A 24,071-nucleotide genomic window follows, 5' to 3' on the forward strand; every position below is an offset into this window, starting at 1 on the left:
AGAAGTGGTCTCAATCCAACTCAAGGGAGATGCACTCCAGTGGTATGATTGGTATGAAACTGTCTACGGAGTTCCTTTGTAAGAGAAGTTCAAAAGAGGGCTTCTTGTTCGATTTGGCCCATCTGAATATGAGAATATTGATGGTCAGCTCGCCAAAATTTGTCAGACTTCTACAGTGTTGGAATATCAAAGTATGTTTGAAAGATTGTCAAATCAAGCTAGAGATTGGTCGGAACGATAACTTTTGGATACATTTATTGAAAGGCTTATTCCAGAGATCCGATGTGAAGTTAAGGCTCGTCAACCCCGCACTATGATAGTTGCGATCTTATTCGCACATCTACATGAGAAAAAAATCAACAAGGAAAATCATGGAAATAGAAGTGACAACAACCAAATGATCAATAAGCCACCCACCCCATCTATTCCCAACAAAGCCTTGATACCAGAAGACTAACCCAAGAAGAACTCAAGAAAAATTAAGCAAAGGGTTTGTACTATTATGAAAATTGGAGTATGGAGTACCGATGTAAACAAGGGCAACTTCTGATGATTGAACCAATTGGAGAGAAACCAGAAGCAAAAGAGTTGGACTCCGATCATGAAGGTGTAAAAACTGATAAAGATATTGAAGCCATCACACATACAGTGCATGCATTGACTGGCTACACTAACTCACAAACTATGAAAATTGGAGGAACTTTGAAGCATCAGCCTATCACTATTTTGATTAATATAAATAGTACTAATAATTTTATAGACATGAAAGTTGCAGCCCAACTAGCCCACCACATTGAAGGCTGTGACATATTCGAAGTAAAGATCATTGATGGACGGATTTTAACTTGTGATAGCAAAGGCCAGGAGTTTCTTGCAATGATTACTACACTGAAAGATCGACCTATTGCTTATACTATCAAAAAGTAGAGACCATACTTGATCAACGGGTTGTGATAAGTTACAGATAGACTATGACTGAAGTGCTGAAAGAGAAGCTCCCCAAGATTGATGCTGCTCATCCTTAAGGACAAGACTGATTTGAAGAGGGAGGAATTGTTAGGACCCTTTTTCTAAGCTTTTGAATAATGTTTATCGAGTCTGTTTAATTCAGTTATTTATTGAGTCGGTTTGGTTCGGTTAGAGTTAAGTAGAGGTTTATTTAATATTTATTTATTATTAGAGTTCAAGTCCTGATGGACTCTAGGTGGAACTCTATAAATAGTGATGTAACCCTTTCTTTAAGGAATCAATCAATCAATTAAATGTTATTCCACTCTGAAGACAAACTTTTGGAGGTCGATCCCCTTGAAGTGATCAAGGAGGGTCGATCCCCTTAAAGTGATCAAGGAGGGCCAATCCCCTCGAAGCGATCAAGGAGGCCGATCCCCTCAAAGCGATCATTATCATTCCCTTTTCTCCCCTTTCTTCCACGAGAAGACCGTAGGGTCTTATTGTTGGGAAATCTTGAAGGCGACATCACATGCGCAGCGGAAGAACAAGAAAACAAAATCCTTGATTCCCAAAGAGATGTTCGTCGTCATTCGAAGATTGGTGCGCAAAATCCGCGAAACTGAAAAACTGTGTATAGAGTAGATTGTGTTACGCAGGCAGTGCTGTCCCCCCGGGCGGTTGCCCCTACAGGGGGGGCTTCGCCTGCGGGAGTAGCGGCGACAGGCGCCGCTGCCCGCGGGTTGCTAGCCCCGCCGGCCGCAAGCAGGCCGCCGACCAGCTGCTATAGACGAAGACCCTGTGTTGCCTGCTTGCGGCTGCGCTGCACGCACGTAGATCGAGGGCAGCAACTATTGTTGCCCTTTCTCATATTTGCGTAAACGATTTTGACGTCAAAAGTTTCTTCAAAACACAACACACGTAATTCAAAACCAATCTATCGCATGAACAACCTGGCTCTGATACCACTGTTGGGATATCTTGGAGGCAACATCACATGTGCAGCGGAAGAACAAGAAAACAAAATCCCTCATTCCCAAAGAGATGTTCGTCGTCGTGCGAAGATTGGTGCGTAAAATCCGTAAAACTAAAAAACTGCGTATAGGGTAGATTGTGTTACCTAGGGAGATCGTATATCCCTGTTTCCTTGCAGACCTTTAAGAGAGGGTGAAGGAGGTCAAGCGTCCTCCTCTCTAGCGGTGATCCACACAATAGGACTACGACGACGCTCCTCAAAACTCCAGGCCTGCTATAAGGTGGAGAGGGGAAGGAGAATAGGAGAGGCAAGCAGAGACTCTAGCCTATGAGGCTCTGAATCCCTCCTATTTATAGAGGTCTCATGTCAAACCCTAATGGATCCTCCCCTAGTGGGTATTGGATCTGCATCCAATAACCCAAGCCTTTTAGATTATTGGATCTCTATCTAATAATTACTTATGGGCTCTTATTGGATCTCGTCCATGGGATCCAATAATTCAGAGGCTTATTGGATATCCAATAAGACAAGGGCTCTGTCGGATATCTCATATCTGAACCTCTACTCATCGCAATGCCTACCATATGTGTGTGACCCTCTAGGCCCAATATCGAGCTGGCCGTGAGTCATATATGTCAGAACTCCTTCTAACTCAGTGAATTATTATCTCTGTAATAATTCACTCGACTCATTGACTACGGACGTACTAGGCCACTACGCCGTAGTCCCCAGACGATACAAGGGAATCCAATCCGTTGGACATATCTGTCCTCAGTTACCGTGTACCTATAATTCCTCATCCATCTAATATCCCAGAGACCGTATATCGAGCATGGTGCTATCAGACCCATACGGTTTCTACTCGAGTCTCGCACTAATCGGATTTTCCCAGAGAACACTTTCTCTCTCAACTCGAATGACCCTGGCCAGGGATTTGTCTAAGCAAGAACACATGAGATATTCCTCTCATGACGCCGAGAGTGGATGATCTTCTATCGACACTCAATAGCCCTCGTAAGGTCGACTACCACTCCCAATAACCAACTGTACTATATCTGGGACAGCCAAACCTATAAGTCTGGTATCAAAGAGTGGAGCACTCGTACAGGACATCCTTGGTGTCGTCTTAAGTCTAAGGACCAGATATACCACTAGGATTACGGAATCGCTGTCTGATAATAAGGCATCATCAACCATCCAGCATTCCGTAAGCGGATCAATCAGTGAACTCATTCTCTAATGAGCACCTGTACTATATTCCTTGTGTCCCTACACGAGCAGCTATGAGACCAGCTACATCCATCATATGGACGGGTATACAGCACACTAGTCTGTCAAGTTATCACGATGTCCCTTTCGAGTAACCTATGACCGGGATTATTTAGGATATGTGTTTAAAGGTAAATCGATCTCATTTTCGTGATCTCGTCACAATCCGATTCCCATTGCACAAATCCAAGGATATCACAATATATATGTGCATATATGTAATAGTTATAAAGTGATATATGCCAAAATATAATAAGCAAAAAGATTCTGTATCAAGTCACACGTGTCATCACTCGCGTGATTGGCTTGCTGGACACCTATGACTAGCACTTATCAATTGGTATCAGAGCGACGATAAGACTTTAGGGTCTTATCATTTGGTATCATAGCGACGATAAGACTTTATGATCTCATCACTATCAAATATGATGGTTAGATGATTCCTTTATTAACTAGTAAGAGAAACATGTTCACGTTTTAATGGGTGAAAGATAGCACTTCATTAGTTGTCAGCAAGTTGATCTCTATCCACTATTAATCATGTGTTTTATTTTAAAATTAATTTATAAAAATTTTATTTTTATTTTTTTATCCATATCTTTTCCGTAATCCGTAACAGGAGATTTGGGCAATCAAAGTTAAGATGGAACTATGTAGGTATGCTTCTGACTTAAACGTCATCAAATAGATCCGTCATAATCAAGTAGATCCAAACATTGAGTGTGATCGGAGGGTTGTGATCTATGTGAAGCCACAGGGGCTGCCCTCAGGGGCCCTCCGCCCTAACGCCCCTCCCCTTCTCCGACCGCCGCTCTAGCTGCCTCTCCAGAAGGTTTCAATCACATAGAAATCCCATCGCTTCTCTTTCTCTTTACCGTTTCCTCGCCGTTTACCCTACGGATAGAAAAGCTATTCCAAGGGTTCAAGAACGGGATCATCGAAGGAGACAGGAGATGCAAGGGGGGAAGGATGATGAGGAAAAGGTTCTGCGGTGCCAAATCAACGAATGGTACCCCATGTTCAAGCCTCATACTATTCGCACCCTCTTCCACCCCCTCCCCGATCCGTTCCTCCGCTACCTCCTCGGTCTCAACCCCGTCTCCCCACCTCCCCACGCCGACTCCCACAGCGACGACGACGATGACGCGCCGCCGCCGTTCCTCCTTCCCCGTCCCGCGTCCGGCCGCGACCCCCTTCCTCGCCCCGCCGCCGGCATTGACCCCACCTCCCTCCTCGACTGCTCGTCCCAGCTTTCCGTATCCGACGAAGACGAAGCGGAAGCTGACTCCGCCCCGTCGTTTCCCGAGCTAGAGGCGGCGGTCGAGCGGTCCATTACCGCCCTAGGCGGCGCCGCCTTCCCCAAGTTGAACTGGAGCGCACCCAAGGACGCCGCCTGGATCTCCGCCGACGGCACCCTCCGCTGCTCCTCCTTTGCCGACGTTGCTCTCCTCCTTCACTCCTCCGACTCCATCGCCCACGACCTCTCTTCCCACCCACTCCCCTCCTCCTCCTCCTTCCCACTCTTCACCTTTTACCTTGCCCTCCGCAAGTGGTACCCTTCTCTCCGCCCCGAGATGGAGTTCCGCTGCTTCGCCCGCTGCCGCCGCCTCATAGCCATATCCCAGCGCGAAGTCACCAACTTCTACCCCGCCCTTCTCGACCACCGCCACCACATCCTGCCGCTCATCCAGACCTTCTTCTCCGAGGTCGTGGGTCCCACGTTCGAGTCTCAGAACTACACCTTCGACGTTTATGTCACCAGTGACGGGCGGGTGAAGCTTATCGACTTCAACCCATGGCGCGCCTTCACATTACCCCTTCTCTTTACCTGGGAGGAGTTGGAGGAAGAAGCATTTAATTCCAAGGAGGAAGAAGTAGACAAAGAGCAGGGAGAAGAAGAAGCAAGATTGGTGGAGTTTCGGATTGTCGAAAGCCAATGTGGGGTGAGGCCAGGGTTGAAGACGGCTGTGCCTTACGACTACTTGGACACAGGGGAAGGAAGTGGGTGGGATCAGTTCTTGAGGAGAGCCGACGAAGAGCTGAGGAAGCAGGCCAAGACAACTTTGCACCCCAGTGATGATGCTTAAAGAAGAACAAAAGATCTTTCAGCTTGATTTCTTATGGATTTCTATCCAGGTCAGTCTCAAAAGAATCACTGCTTCTAGTTTTTGCTTTTTTGCTTCTAACTCTAGACACCAGTAGTCTTAAAAATCACTGGTTTTTGTTGTGACTGCTTGTTATTGGACTGAGTATATAATGTACTTCAAAGAGGATTATTACATCATGGATACTGTACCTCAAACAGCCTCAGTGTTGAAACACTTTGTCTTCTTGATTGTCCCATGCACCCTCGAATCTATTTCATTAGGATCTTTCCCCTTGTAAGAGACAAAATACATAGTTACGCAAAGCTCAGACAAGTGATCGGAGTGGCTATAGAATACATTGCTATTATGTTTGCCAGAGGAAGTGGAAGGTTAACATGGTGAAGAATTGTTACATAGCATTCAGATTACCTCCTTTTGTATAGTGTCTACTATCTTGTTAGCCTTCTGCAATGATATAACGATTGCACTTGGCAGGGTTTGATGTTTGGTATAGCCAATGATATAACAATTGCTGTTAGCCAATGCTATCTTGTTACTTTTATGTCTATCCCTTAAATCTTACTCAAGGCAAAAGCAAAGCTAAAAGTTTGCGTTTGAAACATGATGGAACTAACATATATTATTCAAGTGTTCATACATCTAATATGGAGTCCACTCCTGCAGGTTGTAGGTTTTATTGCTACTGGATGTTTGGCCTCATTTCTATCTTCCAGGTTCAGTTCCTCCCCTTACCAACCAAAGCCACCCCAAGGCCACCCCTTGCAAAAAGAACTAAAATTGCTACAGTAAAAATAAGAAAAGTGAATTGACATGTTATTGTTTAGATGGAGCAGAGTAATATTGTAAATCATTTGAAGATGTCCTATATAGATATGAATAAAGCATACAACAATATGGAAATGAAAATTTGTTTCCATTGACCAACATTTTCTTCATCGAAACATTCTCCTATGAATTGTACAGCTGGTGGTTGTAAAGGATATCTCTTACCTGATATGTGACCTTGGATAGATTGAACATATACTATGGCCTTGTTTCAAATTATGTGAGCCCTCTAGAAATTGGTCCAAGTCTATCAAGTAAAAAAACCTAGGAGTCATTTTAGACAACCATGTAGGAAAGTTGCCCTGATGGTCACCGTGGAAGCTATAATTCCTCTTAGATCTTCTTGCCTAGATGAAGAGTTTGAGATAATTAGTTTTGTCATGTTTTCTGCATCCAAGGGATAAACATATTTTGAAGAGAAACAAATCACGGTTCCATTTGACAAAATATTTTCCTTCGGTAAGGAGGTTCATACAATTTGCTACAATAAAAATACACTAATATCTTTGTGACTCAGATGCAGAGTTTGCTTATTATAAGGTGACTTATAACTAAAGAAACATTGCTTAAAATTTAGAATGGGAGATTTTTCATAAATAAAGAGAGCATGAGAGAGTAGGGTAGTTTTCTCCTTAGCTATTCATATATTTTGAAACAAACGTCATATAGTTGAACTTTCAGCATAGTTGTTCTTCATCTGTGAAAGAGAGTATACTTTAACACAAACATATGAGCTAGTTTAAGTTTCTTTCATGCAATGATACCATAAATTAAAGTTGTTTCACCATTTGTAGGTTTGAAATTATGGGGGCTGGCTCTACTGAACATTATACCGGGCAAAGTCTGAGGACAGATGTCATGAGGAATCAGTTGCCAACAAGCCATTAACTGCATGTGTAGGTTTTTTTGTCGACCTGTGCCCTTGTTAATCTTTAAGCAAACAATTGTGCTGTGTTTTGGTTAATCTAGACGCGCTAGTGCTACTTATACTCGAGTTTAGTTTGCTTCAAACTTCTTTGGTGAATGATACAAATTAACTGGAAGCTTTTCCATGTATGATTTATGTGCGCTGCTGGAATTGTTTTCAATGGATTGAATAGGCCGTGGATTGCTATGTAGATTTATAAATAAAACGAAGACTCATATGTTGACGCAATGCATGGTGTTATATTTCTCCTTTGGAATTCTCCTGGTTATAACTGATGATGTTGAGTTCATCTTGTTGCATCTATTCTTGAAAATTCTATTAAAATATTGGTTCAGACAGGTCCAACTTGCTTCAGAAGTCTATCAATCAACTGAGGGCTTTGTTCGAGTACAACACTAGTCAGGATTTGTGGTTTTAAAATGACAGGAAGAAAGAATTCGTCATCGACAGGAAGAAAGAATTCGTCATTGACAGGAAGGTAATGCATCATCTTCATCGGACTCGTTATGACACATAGAGGCCTTTCGAACCAGAATTTACAGAAGAGCAGCAATCACGCTTTGGCTCACTGGAGATGTCTCCGGACAGACTAATGCCTCCTGTTTGCAGTCTGCTGGACAAGATAGCAATTCAAACAAGTAAACTTCCCTGTAGACTCAAACCCTGAAAGCCGTGGTAGAAGGAAGTGCCAAAACATTTTAATTTCTCTGATACACTGCATCCTATAGCGAGGAAATGAAGCTTCGTCTATTTGTACAGGCCAAAAGACACAGAGGAGCGAACATGGTGAGGATTCGGAAGGCGGTGCCAAGGAAGGCAAGGGGCTCCTTAGCGGCGTGGGCACCGCCGAGACTCGTCGCCCAGTTCTTTTCTGAGCCTACATAAATGTAATCCTCAATCTGACTTTAGTTGAAGACACTAAATTATTTTTCTTTCTTTTTACTACAATAAAACTATATGGTTAGTTTTGATCGTAGGAAGAACGTATGTTCAAATTTAATCGTTTATTCGTCTTCATGAATTTGTCTCCATCGAATCAGTTTTTCAAATATTATCATATTCAAAAGAGGGAAAAAAAAAGAAGGAATCAAAACTTAGAAGAGGAAAAAATTATTTCGAATGCTTGAAAGCATCCTTTTCTAATTTTTTTTATTTCTAAATTATGATATGATATGATATGTTCAATCAACATTGATTTGATTTCATGCGTTTCATTAATAAAAAATAATGAACATATCAATTTCGTCATAAATTTCAATGACTTAAATACCTTTAACTTCAATTTCTTTTGGTATTTGTTTAAAAAGATCTAATTTAATATAATTATCACCAATATTTATTATCAATTTATTCTTTTGAATAACTTAATTTTAATATTTTATAATATTATTATTTTAAATTATTTATCGTTTTATGAATTATATTAATTAATATATATATATATATATATATATATATATATATATATATATATATATATATATGACAAAAGAGGATTTCAAACATCTAGAATCAATGGTAAGATGTATAAAGAAACGATATCATCTATTAAAAACATACCAAGATATATAGAAGGATCGGAGAAGAAGATCATATTGGGAAATTACAGATTTAAACATCAAAAGAAATTTAAACATCAAAAGAAATACACCCTAGCCCTAAACATATAGAAGATCGAAAGACATTGAACGCGAAAAGCATTGTGGAACATCGAATCCAAACAACCAAGAAACAAAACGTGACCCTCAATCGAAAAGAAGACTTAATCAAGAAAAAAAATGGCCAATTGCTTCAAGGGTGGCGTAGGACGATAGCAAGGATGGTACGTCACCATGATGTTGGCCATCCGCTTGTACCCATCGTCACAGATTGCGTCATTCCCAAGATCTCAGAATGATAGAAAACTAGAACTAAATCCTAAACCCCTTTCACAAATAAAACATGATCAAGATAAAGAATAATCAAAAGGGTGTTTACTAGGGTGTCGAAGCCCCATTTCCAAGATCTCGGAATAACAATACAAAGACCAGCGAACGTTGCAATCTATCCTATAAGTGTCCTTCAAGATCTGAACGAGCTCAATGTTCCAAAGCGCAACCGAAGCCCGACCAAATCAAACCAATATAACACAAAGGCCAATGGATGCCAACGCATATGAAAACGTCATATAACTCTAATAAAAGTCTCCAACCAGAGGATAATTACAACCTGATTGATTATGAAATCAAAAGCAACATCGAAATCGATTTCTCTAACATCAATTATTTTTCTTCCTCTTCAGCATGTTCTTGAACCAGTAGGCCGATTCCTTTGGGTATCGCATGTTCGTCTTAAAGTCCACGTAAACCAGACCAAACCTCGAAGTGTAACCCAACCTCCACTCGAAGTTATCGAGGAGAGACCATGCAAAGTATCCGATCACCGTCGCACCATCATCCATCGCCCTCTTCAGCTCAGTGATGTAGCTCTTGTAGAAGTTGATCCTCTTTGTGTCGCGCAAACCTTCTGGTAGAGTGACATTGCCTGGCTGATCCATTCCTATGATCATCATCAACATCATCATCATCATCGTCGTTGTCAAGAGATCACAAACTGTGATAACAACGGAGCGAGGAGAACATAGAATGTTTCATACCATTTTCTGCGAGGATGATGACTGGATCACCATAATTTACCTTCACGTAGGTCACAGCTTTGTACATTCCCCATGGAACTATGTAGAGCCAGCCGGAGTAGGCCTGAGTAAAATTCCATTACTAAAAGGTTAATCAACAGTTGCTTGTCAAGTGTAGATCAACGCAAGTCACAGATTAGGTGAAAAAGTATTTTAATGAGAAGAAGAAAAGGCATGGTTTTACCTGTGGACCAATCGGGACACCATCTCGGTCAACTGCAAGATATGGAAATGTAAGAAAGAAGGTTAACACAAAGAATGAAGCTATTACAAGGGATCAGCAAATCTAACATTTGAATTCGACGTGCCAGTCGTCTTGGTAGCTGACAGGTTTGGGATTGGTGACTCCATTATCCTTCATGTAGTAAGACGTGTATTGGTTGACACCAACATAATCATATGAACCTTTCACCATCTTCACTTGATCAGCGGTGAATTTAGGAAGCCTGTCCTTGACAATTTCTCGAATTGATTTTGGATAGTATCCATATGTTAGAGGGTGAAGAAACCTGCAAACAGAGAAAGAGATCAATCGGTCACTTAGAGATTTCTCAATTGGAATAGGCTGCATTGTTACCATCCAAGGTGGAAATCCCTGGCTCTCTGGGCCGCAGCTTCGTCATTTGCTGAGTGTGTATAAGGCTCGTACCAAACGAAATCCAAAAGAATGCCAATTTTGCCTTTCTGATCTACCTGAATAGAGAGAACACAACAAGAAACATATGTTGATCATGGTTATATGTTGTATGACAGAATCATGACTTGTGTGCACAAGTCCAAACCTGATACTTTTCACGATATCTCTTCACTGCAGCTGCATGTGATAAGATGAGATTATGAGTGACGATGTAAGGCTCTGTGGCTGAGTTTCCACCAAATTTGCAGTTGGTACATCTTCCAGGGGCATGAAAGCCACTGTCATAACCGAGAGCTGACACCACCCTGGGCTCATTGAATGTGAACCAGTTCTTGACTCTATCTCCGTACCTCTCAAAGCAGAAGTCCGCATAGTTGGCAAATGCATCCCTGCATGATACAACTCATCAGACGGGCTTAAACAATCTCCAATGATTTATAATGCAAAGAGCATTATAGATTAAGGCATTATCAGCAGCCAAGGGCTTACACTATCTTGGGGCTCAGCCAACCCAGATACTCTTTCTGAAGTGCCAATGGAAGATCGTAGTGATAAAGATTTGCATAGGGAGTAATGCCTGAAACAAAAAATAGAACGAAAAAAGATTGTCGTTTGTTTCTTTTGATCATTAAACGTATAAAGCTTACCTTGCAGTATCAAGTAGTCGATTAGCCGGTCATAATAGTCTACGCCTTGCCAATTAATCTCTCCAGTTCCATCTAGAAAAAAGAATTCGTTATCTAACAGGAGTGGATAATGCAAAATTGGTATAGATCAAAGATGAGGATTGGATGATAAAAAAAATAATAGAAAAATATGTTTCCAGTACTTGGAAAAATCCTGCTCCAGGAGATCGAGAATCGATATGCATCAAAGTTGAACTTCTTCATGATATCGACATCTTCCTGAACCATGAGGTGTTACCAAGTTAACATTCTTTAACTCAACAATGAGAAATCGAAACCTATGAAGTTCTACAAGTAGTAACGACTTGATAAAGACCATAGACTACTCTACCTTATAGTGATGGTATTCATCAACTGATACATCAGCAGTGGCATTGTTGGGAATCATACCTACGGTCAACCAACACACAAGAATAGAAATCCTCCAACCAAAAATATTGAACCATTTCAGTGAAGAGGATGAAGTAAAAGAGAATGAGAAAGACTGCATGATACCCGGAACCCTAACGAATGCATCCCATATGCACGGTCCCCTGCCGCCCTTGAGCGCCATGCCTTCAACTTGGTAGGCGGAGGCTGCAGTGCCGAAGACGAAGCCCTCAGGAAATGCATCACGATTTAGTTGGTGGGAGTGGGCTCCAGCCGCGAAGCATGGATTGATTGATAATATGAAGAGCAAAAAGATGACAAAGGATGAGAACAGGATGGAACACATCTTAGAACATAGATGATAATGTGGATGTAAGACAATACATTTATAGGAGGGCTGAAGAGCGGAAAGCATAGAGTGGATAAGAACTCAGGATTATTTGCGATTGAATAGTTGATCCGTTAACCACCTACTTGAATGGATAGCATTTGTGAACAAATCTAAATCTATGAAGATTTGTTCTGTATCGATTTATTATTGTAATTATTATAATGTATATGATACATAATAATATTTTTATTTTAAAATATATATGATTAATAAATCATAATTATTGAATTGTGATGTTAGAATGATTAGTATTATTTAATTAGACATATTTATGTTTTAAAAAAATTACATATGAATTTTTATTATTTAATTAGTTTTAAACTTGGAATCATAAATTTATATTAGTTATTTCTTAAAAAAGAATGGATTTAGAGTTAACTAATAATTTATAATATTATTCAATATTAAAATCTAATTTAATAAGAGGGATCAAATTGAGGTATGAAGTACGAGAAGAATGAGAACCGGATAGAACATATTTTTAATGTAGTCTGATTATGTGGGTAGGAGACTATACAGAAGACATTTATAATAAGACAAACTAAAAGTTTAAGATATTCAAGTGGATTAGAACTCGGGATTATTTGTGATTGAATAGTTGATCCGTTAACCACCTACTTGAATGGACAGCGTTTGGGAACAAATCTAAATCTACGAGGATTTGTTTTGTATCGATTTATTATTGTAATTATTATAATATATATGATACACAATAATATTTTAATTTTAAAAATATATGATTAATAACTCATAATTATTGAATTATGATGTTAGAATGATTAGTTAATTTAATGTTAATAATAGTTATAATTTATTTAATTAGACATATTTATGTTTTAAAAAATTGTATATGAATTTTATTGTTTAATTAGTTTTAAACTTGGAATCATAAATTTATATTAATTATTTCATGAAAAAAATGGATTTAGAGTTAACTATTAATTTATAATATTTTAAAAATATTAAAATCTTATTTAATAAGAGGGATCAAATTGAAATATGACGTACGAGAAGAATGAGAACTGAATAGAACATATCTTGAATGTAATCTGATTATGTGGGTAGGAGACTATGCAGAAGACAGACGTAAAAGTTTAAGAGGTTCGAGTGGATTAGAACTCAGGATTATTTGGGAATGTAATCTGATTATGTGGCTAGGAGACTATGCAGAAGACAGACATAAAAGTTTAAGAGGTTCGAGTGGATTAGAACTCAGGATTATTTGGGATTGAATAGTTGATTCATCAACTACCTACTTGAACTGATAGCAGCCGATAGAAGATTTATTCTATATCGATTTATTATTGTAATCATTCATGATTTTTCTTTCTTAATATATATCGAACTATATTGTTTGCGTAATATGGTTAAAGAAATAATTAAATTTGATTTCGTGTGGATAAGTTAGAATTTTTGTCAATTAATTATATTATTAATTGATTTATTTCCTAATGAGCATTATATTTTTAAAAAAAATAATATAAAATTTAGTTTTATCTGTGAAAAAATAAATAATATATTTCTATTTTTATCTATGAATGTAAAATAATTAATTTAAAAATAAAAAAATATTATTTATTTTTCTTCTCCTTTAATCTTATATGAGATCTGAAAAGAGATTCCTAGAAAAAAATATATATATTTTATTAATTTTTATTAAAATTTTAAAATATTTAATATTAAAATTATTATAATGTGTATGATACGTAATAATATTTTAATTTTAAAATTTTATGATTAATAAATCATAATTATTTAATTGTGAAGTTAAAATGATGAGTTAATTTAATGTTAATAATAGTTATAATTTATTTATTTAGACATATTTATGTTTTAAGAAATTATATGTGAATTTTTATTATTTAATTAGTTTTAAACTTGGAATCATAAATTTACATTAGTTATTTCATGAAAAATAATGGATCTAATGTTAACTATTATTTTATAATATTTTAATTTTTTTAAAAATAAAAAATTAATTTAATAAGAGTGATCAAATTGAGGTATAACGCATAAGAAGAACGATAAGAATCGGATGGAATACATCTTGAATGTAGTCTGATAATGTGGGTGGAAGACTATATAGAAGACATTTATAGGAAGGCAGAAGAATGGAAGGCGTAGAAGTTCAAGAGGTTCGAGTGGATAATAACTCAAGATTATTTGGGATTGAACAGTTGATCCGAAAACTCTCATTTAAGACCTACTTGAACTAGTTGGACATGAGGTACGTATGTGACATTGAGAACTACATGAATGGATAGCAGTTAGACATGAGGTACGTATTTGAGCATGGGAATTATTTGATGGGTAACAACTGGATTATCTACGAAGATTTGTTCTATCGAGTATCAATTTATTATTGTAATCATCCATTATTTTTCTTTCTTAACATGTATCAAACTACCTCGTTTGTGTAATGTGGTTAAAGAAATAATTAAATTTTATTTCCTACGGATAAGGTCAAATTTTTATCAATTAATTATATTATTAATTGATTTGTTTCTTAATGAGCAATATTTTTTTTAAAAAAATAATATAAATTTTATTTTTACATGTGAATAAATAAATATTATATTTCTATTTTTATCTATGAAAGTAAAATAAATAAATAAATAAATAATAAAAATATTATTTACTTTTCTTCTCCTTTATTCCTGAGGGTTCAAAAGAGATTCCTGGAAGAAAGATCGATATTTTTTATTAATGTTTATTAAGATTTTAAAATATTTAATATTAAATTATTATAATATATATGATATGTAATAATATTTTAATTTTAAAATTTTATGATTAATAAATTATAATTATTGAATTATGATGTTAGAACGATTAATTAATTTAATTTTAATAATTGTTATAATTTATTTAATTAGACATATTTATGTTTTAAGAAATTATATTTGAATTTTTATTATTTAATTAGTTTTAAACTTGGAATCATAAATTTATATTAGTTATTTCAAAAAAAGAATGGATTTAGAGTTAACTATTATTTTACAATATTTTAAAACAATAAAAATATAATTTTATAAAAAAGGATTAAATTGAGGTATGACTCAAGTTAGATTGATTAGATAAATCAGTCTATCTGGTCAAGTATTTTTTAACCCATATTTTAGATTAAGTTGATGATATTGATATAATTATTTACGTATAGTATTTGTAACTATGCTTGATGATTCACAATCAAAGTCCATTATAATATTTTATCATATTATTTATTGATGTGATAGTTAAATTCTTCCTCGAATATTTAGAGTAAAAATACGATATACGTTTCCTCCTTTCATTTTTTAAAGGTATGCATGCTGTTTAGAAAGCACACAAGAATATGTGATATATGTTTTTGTTATTTAATTTTTATATATGACATCAAGATATTTTACATATGATTAATGAATAATTTTATTTACTACATAAAAATTATTATTATATTTCCGATAAGGTAATTACAAGTTACCCCATATTTAACGAATGGTATCCCATGTTCAAGCCTCATACTATTCGCACCCTCTTCCACCCACTCCCCGATCCATTCCTCCGCTACCTTGGTCTCAAACCCGTCTCCCCACCTCCCCACGCCGGCTCCCACAACGACGACGATGATGACGCGCCGCTCTATTCCTCCTTCCCCGCCCCGCGTCCTGTCCGGCCGCGGCCCCCTTCCTCGCCCCGCCCCCGGCATCGACCCCACCTCCCTTCTCGACCGCTCCTCCCAGCTCTCCGTATCCGACGAAGACGAAGCGGAAGCTGACTCCGCCCCGTCGTTTCCCGAGCTTGAGGCGGCGGTCGAGCGGTCCATTACCGCCCTAGGCGGCGCTTCCTTCCCCAAGTTGAACTGGAGCGCACCCAAGGACGCAGCCTGGATCTCCGCCGACGGCACCCTCCGCTGCTCCTCCTTTGCCGACGTTGCTCTCCTCCTTCACTCCTCCGACTCCATCGCCCACGACCTCTCTTCCCACCCACTCCCCTCCTCCTCCTCCTCCTCCTCCTCCTTCCCACTCTTCACCTTTTACCTTGCCCTCCGCAAGTGGTACCCTTCTCTCCGCCCCGAGATGGAGTTCCGCTGCTTCGCCCGCTGCCGCCGCCTCATAGCCATATCCCAGCGCGAAGTCACCAACTTCTACCCCGCCCTTCTCGACCACCGCCACCACATCCTGCCGCTCATCCAGACCTTCTTCTCCGAGGTCGTGGGTCCCACGTTCGAGTCTCAGAACTACACCTTCGACGTTTATGTCACCAGTGACGGGCGGGTGAAGCTTATCGACTTCAACCCATGGCGCGCCTTCACATTACCCCTTCTCTTTACCTGGGAGGAGTTGGAGGAAGAAGCATTTAATTCCAAGGAGGAAGAAGTAGACAAAGAGCATGGAGAAGAAGAAGCAAGATTGGTGGAGTTTCGGATTGTCGAAAGCCAATGTGGGGTGAGGCCAGGGTTGAAGACGGCTGTGCCTTACGACTACTTGGACACAGGGGAAGGAAGTGGGTGGGATCAGTTCTTGAGGAGAGCCGACGAAGAGCTGAGGAAGCAGGCCAAGACAACTTTGCACCCCAGTGATGATGCTTAAAGAAGAACAAAAGATCTTTCAGCTTGATTTCTTATGGATTTCTATCCAGGTCAGTCTCAAAAGAATCACTGCTTCTAGTTTTTGCATTTTTGCTTCTAACTCTAGACACCAGTAGTCTTAAAAATCACTGGTTTTTGTTGTGACTGCTTGTTATTGGACTGAGTATATAATGTACTTCAAAGAGGATTATTACATCATGGATACTGTACCTCAAACAGCCTCAGTGTTGAAACACATTGTCTTCTTGATTGTCCCATGCACCCTCGAATCTATTTCATTAGGATCTTTCCCCTTGTAAGAGACAAAATACATAGTTACGAAAAGCTCAGACAAGTGATCGGAGTGGCTATAGAATACATTGCTATTATGTTTGCCAGAGGAAGTGGAAGGTTAACATGGTGAAGAATTGTTACATAGCATTCAGATTACCTCCTTTTGTATAGTGTCTACTATCTTGTTAGCCTTCTGCAATGATATAACGATTGCACTTGGCAGGGTTTGATGTTTGGTATAGCCAATGATATAACAATTGCTGTTAGCCAATGCTATCTTGTTACTTTTATGTCTATCCCTTAAATCTTACTCAAGGCAAAAGCAAAACTAAAAGTTTGCGTTTGAAACATGATGGAACTAACATATATTATTCAAGTGTTCATACATCTAATATGGAGTCCACTCCTGCAGGTTGTAGGTTTTATTGCTACTGGATGTTTGGCCTCATTTCTATCTTCCAGGTTCAGTTCCTCCCCTTACCAACCAAAGCCACCCCAAGGCCCCCCTTGCAAAAAGAACTAAAATTGCTACAGTAAAAATAAGAAAAGTGAATTGATATGTTATTGTTTAGATGGAGCAGAGTAATATTGTAAATCATTTGAAGATGTCCTATATAGATATGAATAAAGCATACAACAATATGGAAATGAAAATTTGTTTCCATTGACCAACATTTTCTTCATCGAAACATTCTCCTATGAATTGTACAGCTGGTGGTTGTAAAGCATATCTCTTACCTGATATGTGACCTTGGATAGATTGAACATATACTATGGCCTTGTTTCAAATTATGTGAGCCCTCTAGAAATTGGTCCAAGTCTATCAAGTAAAAAAACCTAGGAGTCATTTTAGACAACCATGTAGGAAAGTTGCCCTGATGATCACCGTGGAAGCTATAATTCCTCTTAGATCTTCTTGCCTAGATGAAGAGTTTGAGATAATTTGTTTTGTCGTGTTTTCTGCATCCAAGGGATAAACATATTTTGAAGAGAAACAAACCACGGTTCCATTTGACAAAATATTTTCCTTCGGTAAGGAGGTTCATACAATTTGCTACAATAAAAATACACTAATATCTTTGTGACTCAGATGCAAGGTTTGCCTATTATAAGGTGACTTATAACAAAAGAAACTTTGCTTAAAATTTAGAATGGGAGATTTTTCATAAATAAAGAGAGCATGAGAGAGTAGGGTAGTTTTCTCCTTAGCTATTCATATATTTTGAAACAAACATCATATAGTTGAACTTTCAGCATAGTTGTTCTTCATTTGTGAAAGAGAGTATACTTTAACACAAACATATGAGCTAGTTTAAGTTTCTTTCATGCAATGATACCATAAATTAAAGTTGTTTCACCATTTGTAGGTTTGAAATTATGGGGGCTGGCTCTACTGAACTTTATACCGGGCAAAGTGTGAGGACAGATGTCACGAGGAATCTCAGTTGCCAACAAGCCATTAACTGCATGTGTAGGTTTTTTTGTCGACCTGTGCCCTTGTTAATCTTTAAGCAAACAATTGTGCTGTGTTTTGGTTAATCTAGACGCGCTAGTGCTACTTATACTCGAGTTTAGTTTGCTTCAAACTTCTTTGGTGAATGATACAAATTAACTGGAAGCTTTTCCATGTATGATTTATGTGCGCTGCTGGAATTGTTTTCAATGGATTGAATAGGCCGTGGATTGCTATGTAGATTTCTAAATAAAACGAAGACTCATATGTTGACGCAATGCATGGTGTTATATTTCTCCTTTGGAATTCTCCTGGTTATAACTGATGATGTTGAGTTCATCTTGTTGCATCTATTCTTGAAAATTCTATTAAAATATTGGTTCAGACAGGTCCAACTTGCGACAGAAGTCTATCAATCAACTGAGGGCTTTGTTCGAGTACAACACTAGTCAGGATTTGTGGTTTTAAAATGACAGGAAGAAAGAATTCGTCATCGACAGGAAGAAAGAATTCGTCATTGACAGGAAGGTAATGCATCATCTTCATCGGACTCATTATGACACATAGAGGCCTTTCGAACCGGAATATACAGAAGAGCAGCAATCACGCTTTGGTTCACTGGAGATGTCTCCGGACAGACTAATGCCTCCTGTTTGCAGTCTGCCGGACAAGATAGCAATTCAAACAAGTAATTTCCCTGTAGACTCAGACCTTGAAAGCCGTGATAGAAGGAAGTGCCAAAACATTTTAATTTCTCTGATACACCGCATCCTATTGCGAGGAAATGAAGCTTCGTCTATTTGTACAGGCCAAAAGACAAGAGGAGAGAACATGGTGCGGATTCGGAAGGCGGTGCCAAGGAAGGCAAGGGGCTCCTTAGCGGCGTGGGCACCGCCGAGACTCGTCGCCCAGTTCTTTTCTGAGCCTACATAAATGTAATCCTCAATCTGACTCGAGTTGAAGAAACTAAATTATTTTTTTTTCTTTTTACTACAATAAAAACTATATGGTTAGTTTTGATCGTAGGAAGAACATACGGTATGTTCAAATTTAATCGTTTATCCGTCTTCATGAATTTGTCTCCATCTAATCAGTTTTTCAAATATTATCATATTCAAATGAGGGAAAAAAAAGAAGGAATCAAAACTTAGAAGAGGAAAAAAATATTTCGAATGCTGAAAACATCCTTTTCTAATTTTTTTATTTCTAAATTATGATATCTTGTATCTTTTGTCGATGAGCATTGATTAGATATGATATGTTCAATAAACATTGATTAGATTTCATGCCGTTTCATTAATAAAAAATAATGAACATATCAATTTCGTCATAAATTTCAATGAGCAGCTTGCATCCGACTTAAATACCTTTAACTTCAATTTCTTTTGGTATTTGTTTAAAAAGATCTAATTTAGTATAATTATCACCAATATATATTATCCATTTATTCTTTTGTATAACTTAATTTTAATATTTTATAATATTTATTATTTTAAATTATTTTATCATTTTATGAATTATATTAATATAATATATATATATATATATATATATATATATATATATATATATATATATATATATATATATATATATATATATATATATATATATGACAAAAGAGGATTTCAAACATCTAGAATCAATGGTAAGATGTATAAAGAAACGATATCATCTATTAAAAACATACCAAGATATATAGAAGGATCGGAGAAGAAGATCATATTGGGAAATTACAGATTTAAACATCAAAAGAAATTTAAACATCAAAAGAAATACACCCTAGCCCTAAACATATAGAAGATCGAAAGACATTGAACGCGAAAAGCATTGTGGAACATCGAATCCAAACAACCAAGAAACAAAACGTGACCCTCAATCGAAAAGAAGACTTAATCAAGAAAAAAAATGGCCAATTGCTTCAAGGGTGGCGTAGGACGATAGCAAGGATGGTACGTCACCATGATGTTGGCCATCCGCTTGTACCCATCGTCACAGATTGCGTCATTCCCAAGATCTCAGAATGATAGAAAACTAGAACTAAATCCTAAACCCCTTTCACAAATAAAACATGATCAAGATAAAGAATAATCAAAAGGGTGTTTACTAGGGTGTCGAAGCCCCATTTCCAAGATCTCGGAATAACAATACAAAGACCAGCGAACGTTGCAATCTATCCTATAAGTGTCCTTCAAGATCTGAACGAGCTCAATGTTCCAAAGCGCAACCGAAGCCCGACCAAATCAAACCAATATAACACAAAGGCCAATGGATGCCAACGCATATGAAAACGTCATATAACTCTAATAAAAGTCTCCAACCAGAGGATAATTACAACCTGATTGATTATGAAATCAAAAGCAACATCGAAATCGATTTCTCTAACATCAATTATTTTTCTTCCTCTTCAGCATGTTCTTGAACCAGTAGGCCGATTCCTTTGGGTATCGCATGTTCGTCTTAAAGTCCACGTAAACCAGACCAAACCTCGAAGTGTAACCCAACCTCCACTCGAAGTTATCGAGGAGAGACCATGCAAAGTATCCGATCACCGTCGCACCATCATCCATCGCCCTCTTCAGCTCAGTGATGTAGCTCTTGTAGAAGTTGATCCTCTTTGTGTCGCGCAAACCTTCTGGTAGAGTGACATTGCCTGGCTGATCCATTCCTATGATCATCATCAACATCATCATCATCATCGTCGTTGTCAAGAGATCACAAACTGTGATAACAACGGAGCGAGGAGAACATAGAATGTTTCATACCATTTTCTGCGAGGATGATGACTGGATCACCATAATTTACCTTCACGTAGGTCACAGCTTTGTACATTCCCCATGGAACTATGTAGAGCCAGCCGGAGTAGGCCTGAGTAAAATTCCATTACTAAAAGGTTAATCAACAGTTGCTTGTCAAGTGTAGATCAACGCAAGTCACAGATTAGGTGAAAAAGTATTTTAATGAGAAGAAGAAAAGGCATGGTTTTACCTGTGGACCAATCGGGACACCATCTCGGTCAACTGCAAGATATGGAAATGTAAGAAAGAAGGTTAACACAAAGAATGAAGCTATTACAAGGGATCAGCAAATCTAACATTTGAATTCGACGTGCCAGTCGTCTTGGTAGCTGACAGGTTTGGGATTGGTGACTCCATTATCCTTCATGTAGTAAGACGTGTATTGGTTGACACCAACATAATCATATGAACCTTTCACCATCTTCACTTGATCAGCGGTGAATTTAGGAAGCCTGTCCTTGACAATTTCTCGAATTGATTTTGGATAGTATCCATATGTTAGAGGGTGAAGAAACCTGCAAACAGAGAAAGAGATCAATCGGTCACTTAGAGATTTCTCAATTGGAATAGGCTGCATTGTTACCATCCAAGGTGGAAATCCCTGGCTCTCTGGGCCGCAGCTTCGTCATTTGCTGAGTGTGTATAAGGCTCGTACCAAACGAAATCCAAAAGAATGCCAATTTTGCCTTTCTGATCTACCTGAATAGAGAGAACACAACAAGAAACATATGTTGATCATGGTTATATGTTGTATGACAGAATCATGACTTGTGTGCACAAGTCCAAACCTGATACTTTTCACGATATCTCTTCACTGCAGCTGCATGTGATAAGATGAGATTATGAGTGACGATGTAAGGCTCTGTGGCTGAGTTTCCACCAAATTTGCAGTTGGTACATCTTCCAGGGGCATGAAAGCCACTGTCATAACCGAGAGCTGACACCACCCTGGGCTCATTGAATGTGAACCAGTTCTTGACTCTATCTCCGTACCTCTCAAAGCAGAAGTCCGCATAGTTGGCAAATGCATCCCTGCATGATACAACTCATCAGACGGGCTTAAACAATCTCCAATGATTTATAATGCAAAGAGCATTATAGATTAAGGCATTATCAGCAGCCAAGGGCTTACACTATCTTGGGGCTCAGCCAACCCAGATACTCTTTCTGAAGTGCCAATGGAAGATCGTAGTGATAAAGATTTGCATAGGGAGTAATGCCTGAAACAAAAAATAGAACGAAAAAAGATTGTCGTTTGTTTCTTTTGATCATTAAACGTATAAAGCTTACCTTGCAGTATCAAGTAGTCGATTAGCCGGTCATAATAGTCTACGCCTTGCCAATTAATCTCTCCAGTTCCATCTAGAAAAAAGAATTCGTTATCTAACAGGAGTGGATAATGCAAAATTGGTATAGATCAAAGATGAGGATTGGATGATAAAAAAAATAATAGAAAAATATGTTTCCAGTACTTGGAAAAATCCTGCTCCAGGAGATCGAGAATCGATATGCATCAAAGTTGAACTTCTTCATGATATCGACATCTTCCTGAACCATGAGGTGTTACCAAGTTAACATTCTTTAACTCAACAATGAGAAATCGAAACCTATGAAGTTCTACAAGTAGTAACGACTTGATAAAGACCATAGACTACTCTACCTTATAGTGATGGTATTCATCAACTGATACATCAGCAGTGGCATTGTTGGGAATCATACCTACGGTCAACCAACACACAAGAATAGAAATCCTCCAACCAAAAATATTGAACCATTTCAGTGAAGAGGATGAAGTAAAAGAGAATGAGAAAGACTGCATGATACCCGGAACCCTAACGAATGCATCCCATATGCACGGTCCCCTGCCGCCCTTGAGCGCCATGCCTTCAACTTGGTAGGCGGAGGCTGCAGTGCCGAAGACGAAGCCCTCAGGAAATGCATCACGGTTTAGTTGGTGGGAGTGGGCTCCAGCCGCGAAGCGTTGGTGGGAGTGGGCTCCAGCCGCGAAGCATGGATTGATTGATAATATGAAGAGCAAAAAGATGACAAAGGATGAGAACAGGATGGAACACATCTTAGAACATAGATGATAATGTGGATGTAAGACAATACATTTATAGGAGGGCTGAAGAGCGGAAAGCATAGAGTGGATAAGAACTCAGGATTATTTGCGATTGAATAGTTGATCCGTTAACCACCTACTTGAATGGATAGCGTTTGTGAACAAATCTAAATCTATGAAGATTTGTTCTGTATCGATTTATTATTGTAATTATTATAATGTATATGATACATAATAATATTTTTATTTTAAAAATATATAATTAATAAATCATAATTATTGAATTGTGATGTTAGAATGATTAGTATTATTTAATTAGACATATTTATGTTTTAAAAAAAATTACATATGAATTTTTATTATTTAATTAGTTTTAAACTTGGAATCATAAATTTATATTAGTTATTTCTTAAAAAAGAATGGATTTAGAGTTAACTATTAATTTATAATATTATTTAATATTAAAATCTAATTTAATAAGAGGGATCAAATTGAGGTATGACGTACGAGAAGAATGAGAACCGGATAGAACATATTTTGAATGTAGTTTGATTATGTGGGTAGGAGACTATACAGAAGACATTTATAAGAAGACAAACTAAAAGTTTAAGATATTCGAGTGGATTAGAACTCGGGATTATTTGTGATTGAATAGTTGATCCGTTAACCACCTATTTGAATGGATAGCGTTTGGGAACAAATCTAAATCTATGAGGATTTGTTCTGTATCGATTTATTATTGTAATTATTATAATGTATATGATACACAATAATATTTTAATTTTAAAAATATATGATTAATAACTCATAATTATTGAATTATGATGTTAGAATGATTAGTTAATTTAATGTTAATAATAGTTATAATTTATTTAATTAGACATATTTATGTTTTAAAAAATTGTATATGAATTTTATTGTTTAATTAGTTTTAAACTTGGAATCATAAATTTATATTAATTATTTCATGAAAAAAATGGATTTAGAGTTAACTATTAATTTATAATATTTTAAAAATATTAAAATCTTATTTAATAAGAGGGATCAAATTGAAGTCTGACGTACAAGAAGAATGAGAACTGAATAGAACATATCTTGAATGTA

General features: G+C 37.5%; 3 protein-coding genes and 1 pseudogene across 10 annotated transcripts; 2 read left to right on the forward strand and 2 right to left on the reverse strand.

The window, feature by feature from the left end:
* The first annotated feature begins 3,910 nt into the window (after positions 1-3,910).
* Positions 3,911-7,971, forward strand: LOC135632288 (uncharacterized). 7 transcript variants are annotated; one of them, XR_010494664.1, is made up of 4 exons: positions 3,911-5,329; positions 5,965-6,014; positions 6,921-7,022; positions 7,390-7,971. XR_010494664.1 is itself a non-coding variant. In XM_065140721.1 (2 exons), the coding sequence occupies exon 1, from the start codon at positions 4,147-4,149 to the stop codon at positions 5,278-5,280; it is 1,134 nt and encodes a 377-aa protein (XP_064996793.1). In that variant the 5' UTR covers positions 3,911-4,146; the 3' UTR covers positions 5,281-5,329; positions 7,394-7,969. The 7 variants fall into 7 exon arrangements, 2 of the variants coding, with proteins under 2 accessions (XP_064996793.1, XP_064996791.1); XR_010494663.1 differs by having other exon boundaries at positions 7,394-7,971; XR_010494661.1 differs by lacking the exon at positions 5,965-6,014 and having other exon boundaries at positions 3,912-5,329; positions 7,390-7,969.
* A 1,256-nt stretch (positions 7,972-9,227) lies between these two features.
* Positions 9,228-11,766, reverse strand: LOC135632530 (beta-glucosidase 26-like). Its single transcript, XM_065141144.1, has 11 exons — positions 11,547-11,766; positions 11,383-11,441; positions 11,195-11,270; positions 11,013-11,084; positions 10,855-10,942; positions 10,511-10,754; positions 10,306-10,421; positions 10,020-10,237; positions 9,913-9,944; positions 9,690-9,792; positions 9,228-9,592 (listed from the first exon to the last, which is right to left on the reverse strand). The coding sequence occupies exons 1-11, from the start codon at positions 11,764-11,766 to the stop codon at positions 9,312-9,314; spliced, it is 1,509 nt and encodes a 502-aa protein (XP_064997216.1). The 3' UTR covers positions 9,228-9,311.
* A 2,318-nt stretch (positions 11,767-14,084) lies between these two features.
* LOC135632532 (uncharacterized) lies at positions 14,085-18,343 on the forward strand (annotated as a pseudogene). The gene is made up of 3 exons (XR_010494716.1): positions 14,085-14,089; positions 15,271-16,431; positions 18,022-18,343. The product of XR_010494716.1 is annotated as an uncharacterized LOC135632532 (transcript).
* A 2,067-nt stretch (positions 18,344-20,410) lies between these two features.
* LOC135632533 (beta-glucosidase 26-like) lies at positions 20,411-22,979 on the reverse strand. Its single transcript, XM_065141145.1, has 11 exons — positions 22,730-22,979; positions 22,566-22,624; positions 22,378-22,453; positions 22,196-22,267; positions 22,038-22,125; positions 21,694-21,937; positions 21,489-21,604; positions 21,203-21,420; positions 21,096-21,127; positions 20,873-20,975; positions 20,411-20,775 (listed from the first exon to the last, which is right to left on the reverse strand). The coding sequence occupies exons 1-11, from the start codon at positions 22,977-22,979 to the stop codon at positions 20,495-20,497; spliced, it is 1,539 nt and encodes a 512-aa protein (XP_064997217.1). The 3' UTR covers positions 20,411-20,494.
* Between the last annotated feature and the right edge of the window lie 1,092 nt (positions 22,980-24,071).

This window comes from Musa acuminata, chromosome BXJ3-3, assembly GCF_036884655.1.
Source record: "Musa acuminata AAA Group cultivar baxijiao chromosome BXJ3-3, Cavendish_Baxijiao_AAA, whole genome shotgun sequence".
Classification (NCBI taxonomy): domain Eukaryota; kingdom Viridiplantae; phylum Streptophyta; class Magnoliopsida; order Zingiberales; family Musaceae; genus Musa; species Musa acuminata.

What these genes read in the sequence shown, in the direction of transcription:
- LOC135632533 (XM_065141145.1), bottom strand. Translation starts at nt 22,979, where the DNA reads ATGTGTTCCATCCTGTTCTCATCCTTTGTCATCTTTTTGCTCTTCATA. An exon ending in CTGGAGCAGGATTTTTCCAA is followed by an intron (nt 22,268 to 22,377) that starts GTACTGGAAACA and finishes TCTTTTTTCTAG; the next exon opens with ATGGAACTGGAGAGATTAAT. An exon ending in GATATCGTGAAAAGTATCAG is followed by an intron (nt 21,605 to 21,693) that starts GTTTGGACTTGT and finishes CTCTCTATTCAG; the next exon opens with GTAGATCAGAAAGGCAAAAT.
- LOC135632288 (XM_065140721.1), top strand. Translation starts at nt 4,147, where the DNA reads ATGCAAGGGGGGAAGGATGATGAGGAAAAGGTTCTGCGGTGCCAAATC.
- LOC135632530 (XM_065141144.1), bottom strand. Translation starts at nt 11,766, where the DNA reads ATGTGTTCCATCCTGTTCTCATCCTTTGTCATCTTTTTGCTCTTCATA. An exon ending in ATGAATACCATCACTATAAG is followed by an intron (nt 11,271 to 11,382) that starts GTAGAGTAGTCT and finishes CTCATGGTTCAG; the next exon opens with GAAGATGTCGATATCATGAA. An exon ending in GTGTCCCGATTGGTCCACAG is followed by an intron (nt 9,793 to 9,912) that starts GTAAAACCATGC and finishes AATTTTACTCAG; the next exon opens with GCCTACTCCGGCTGGCTCTA.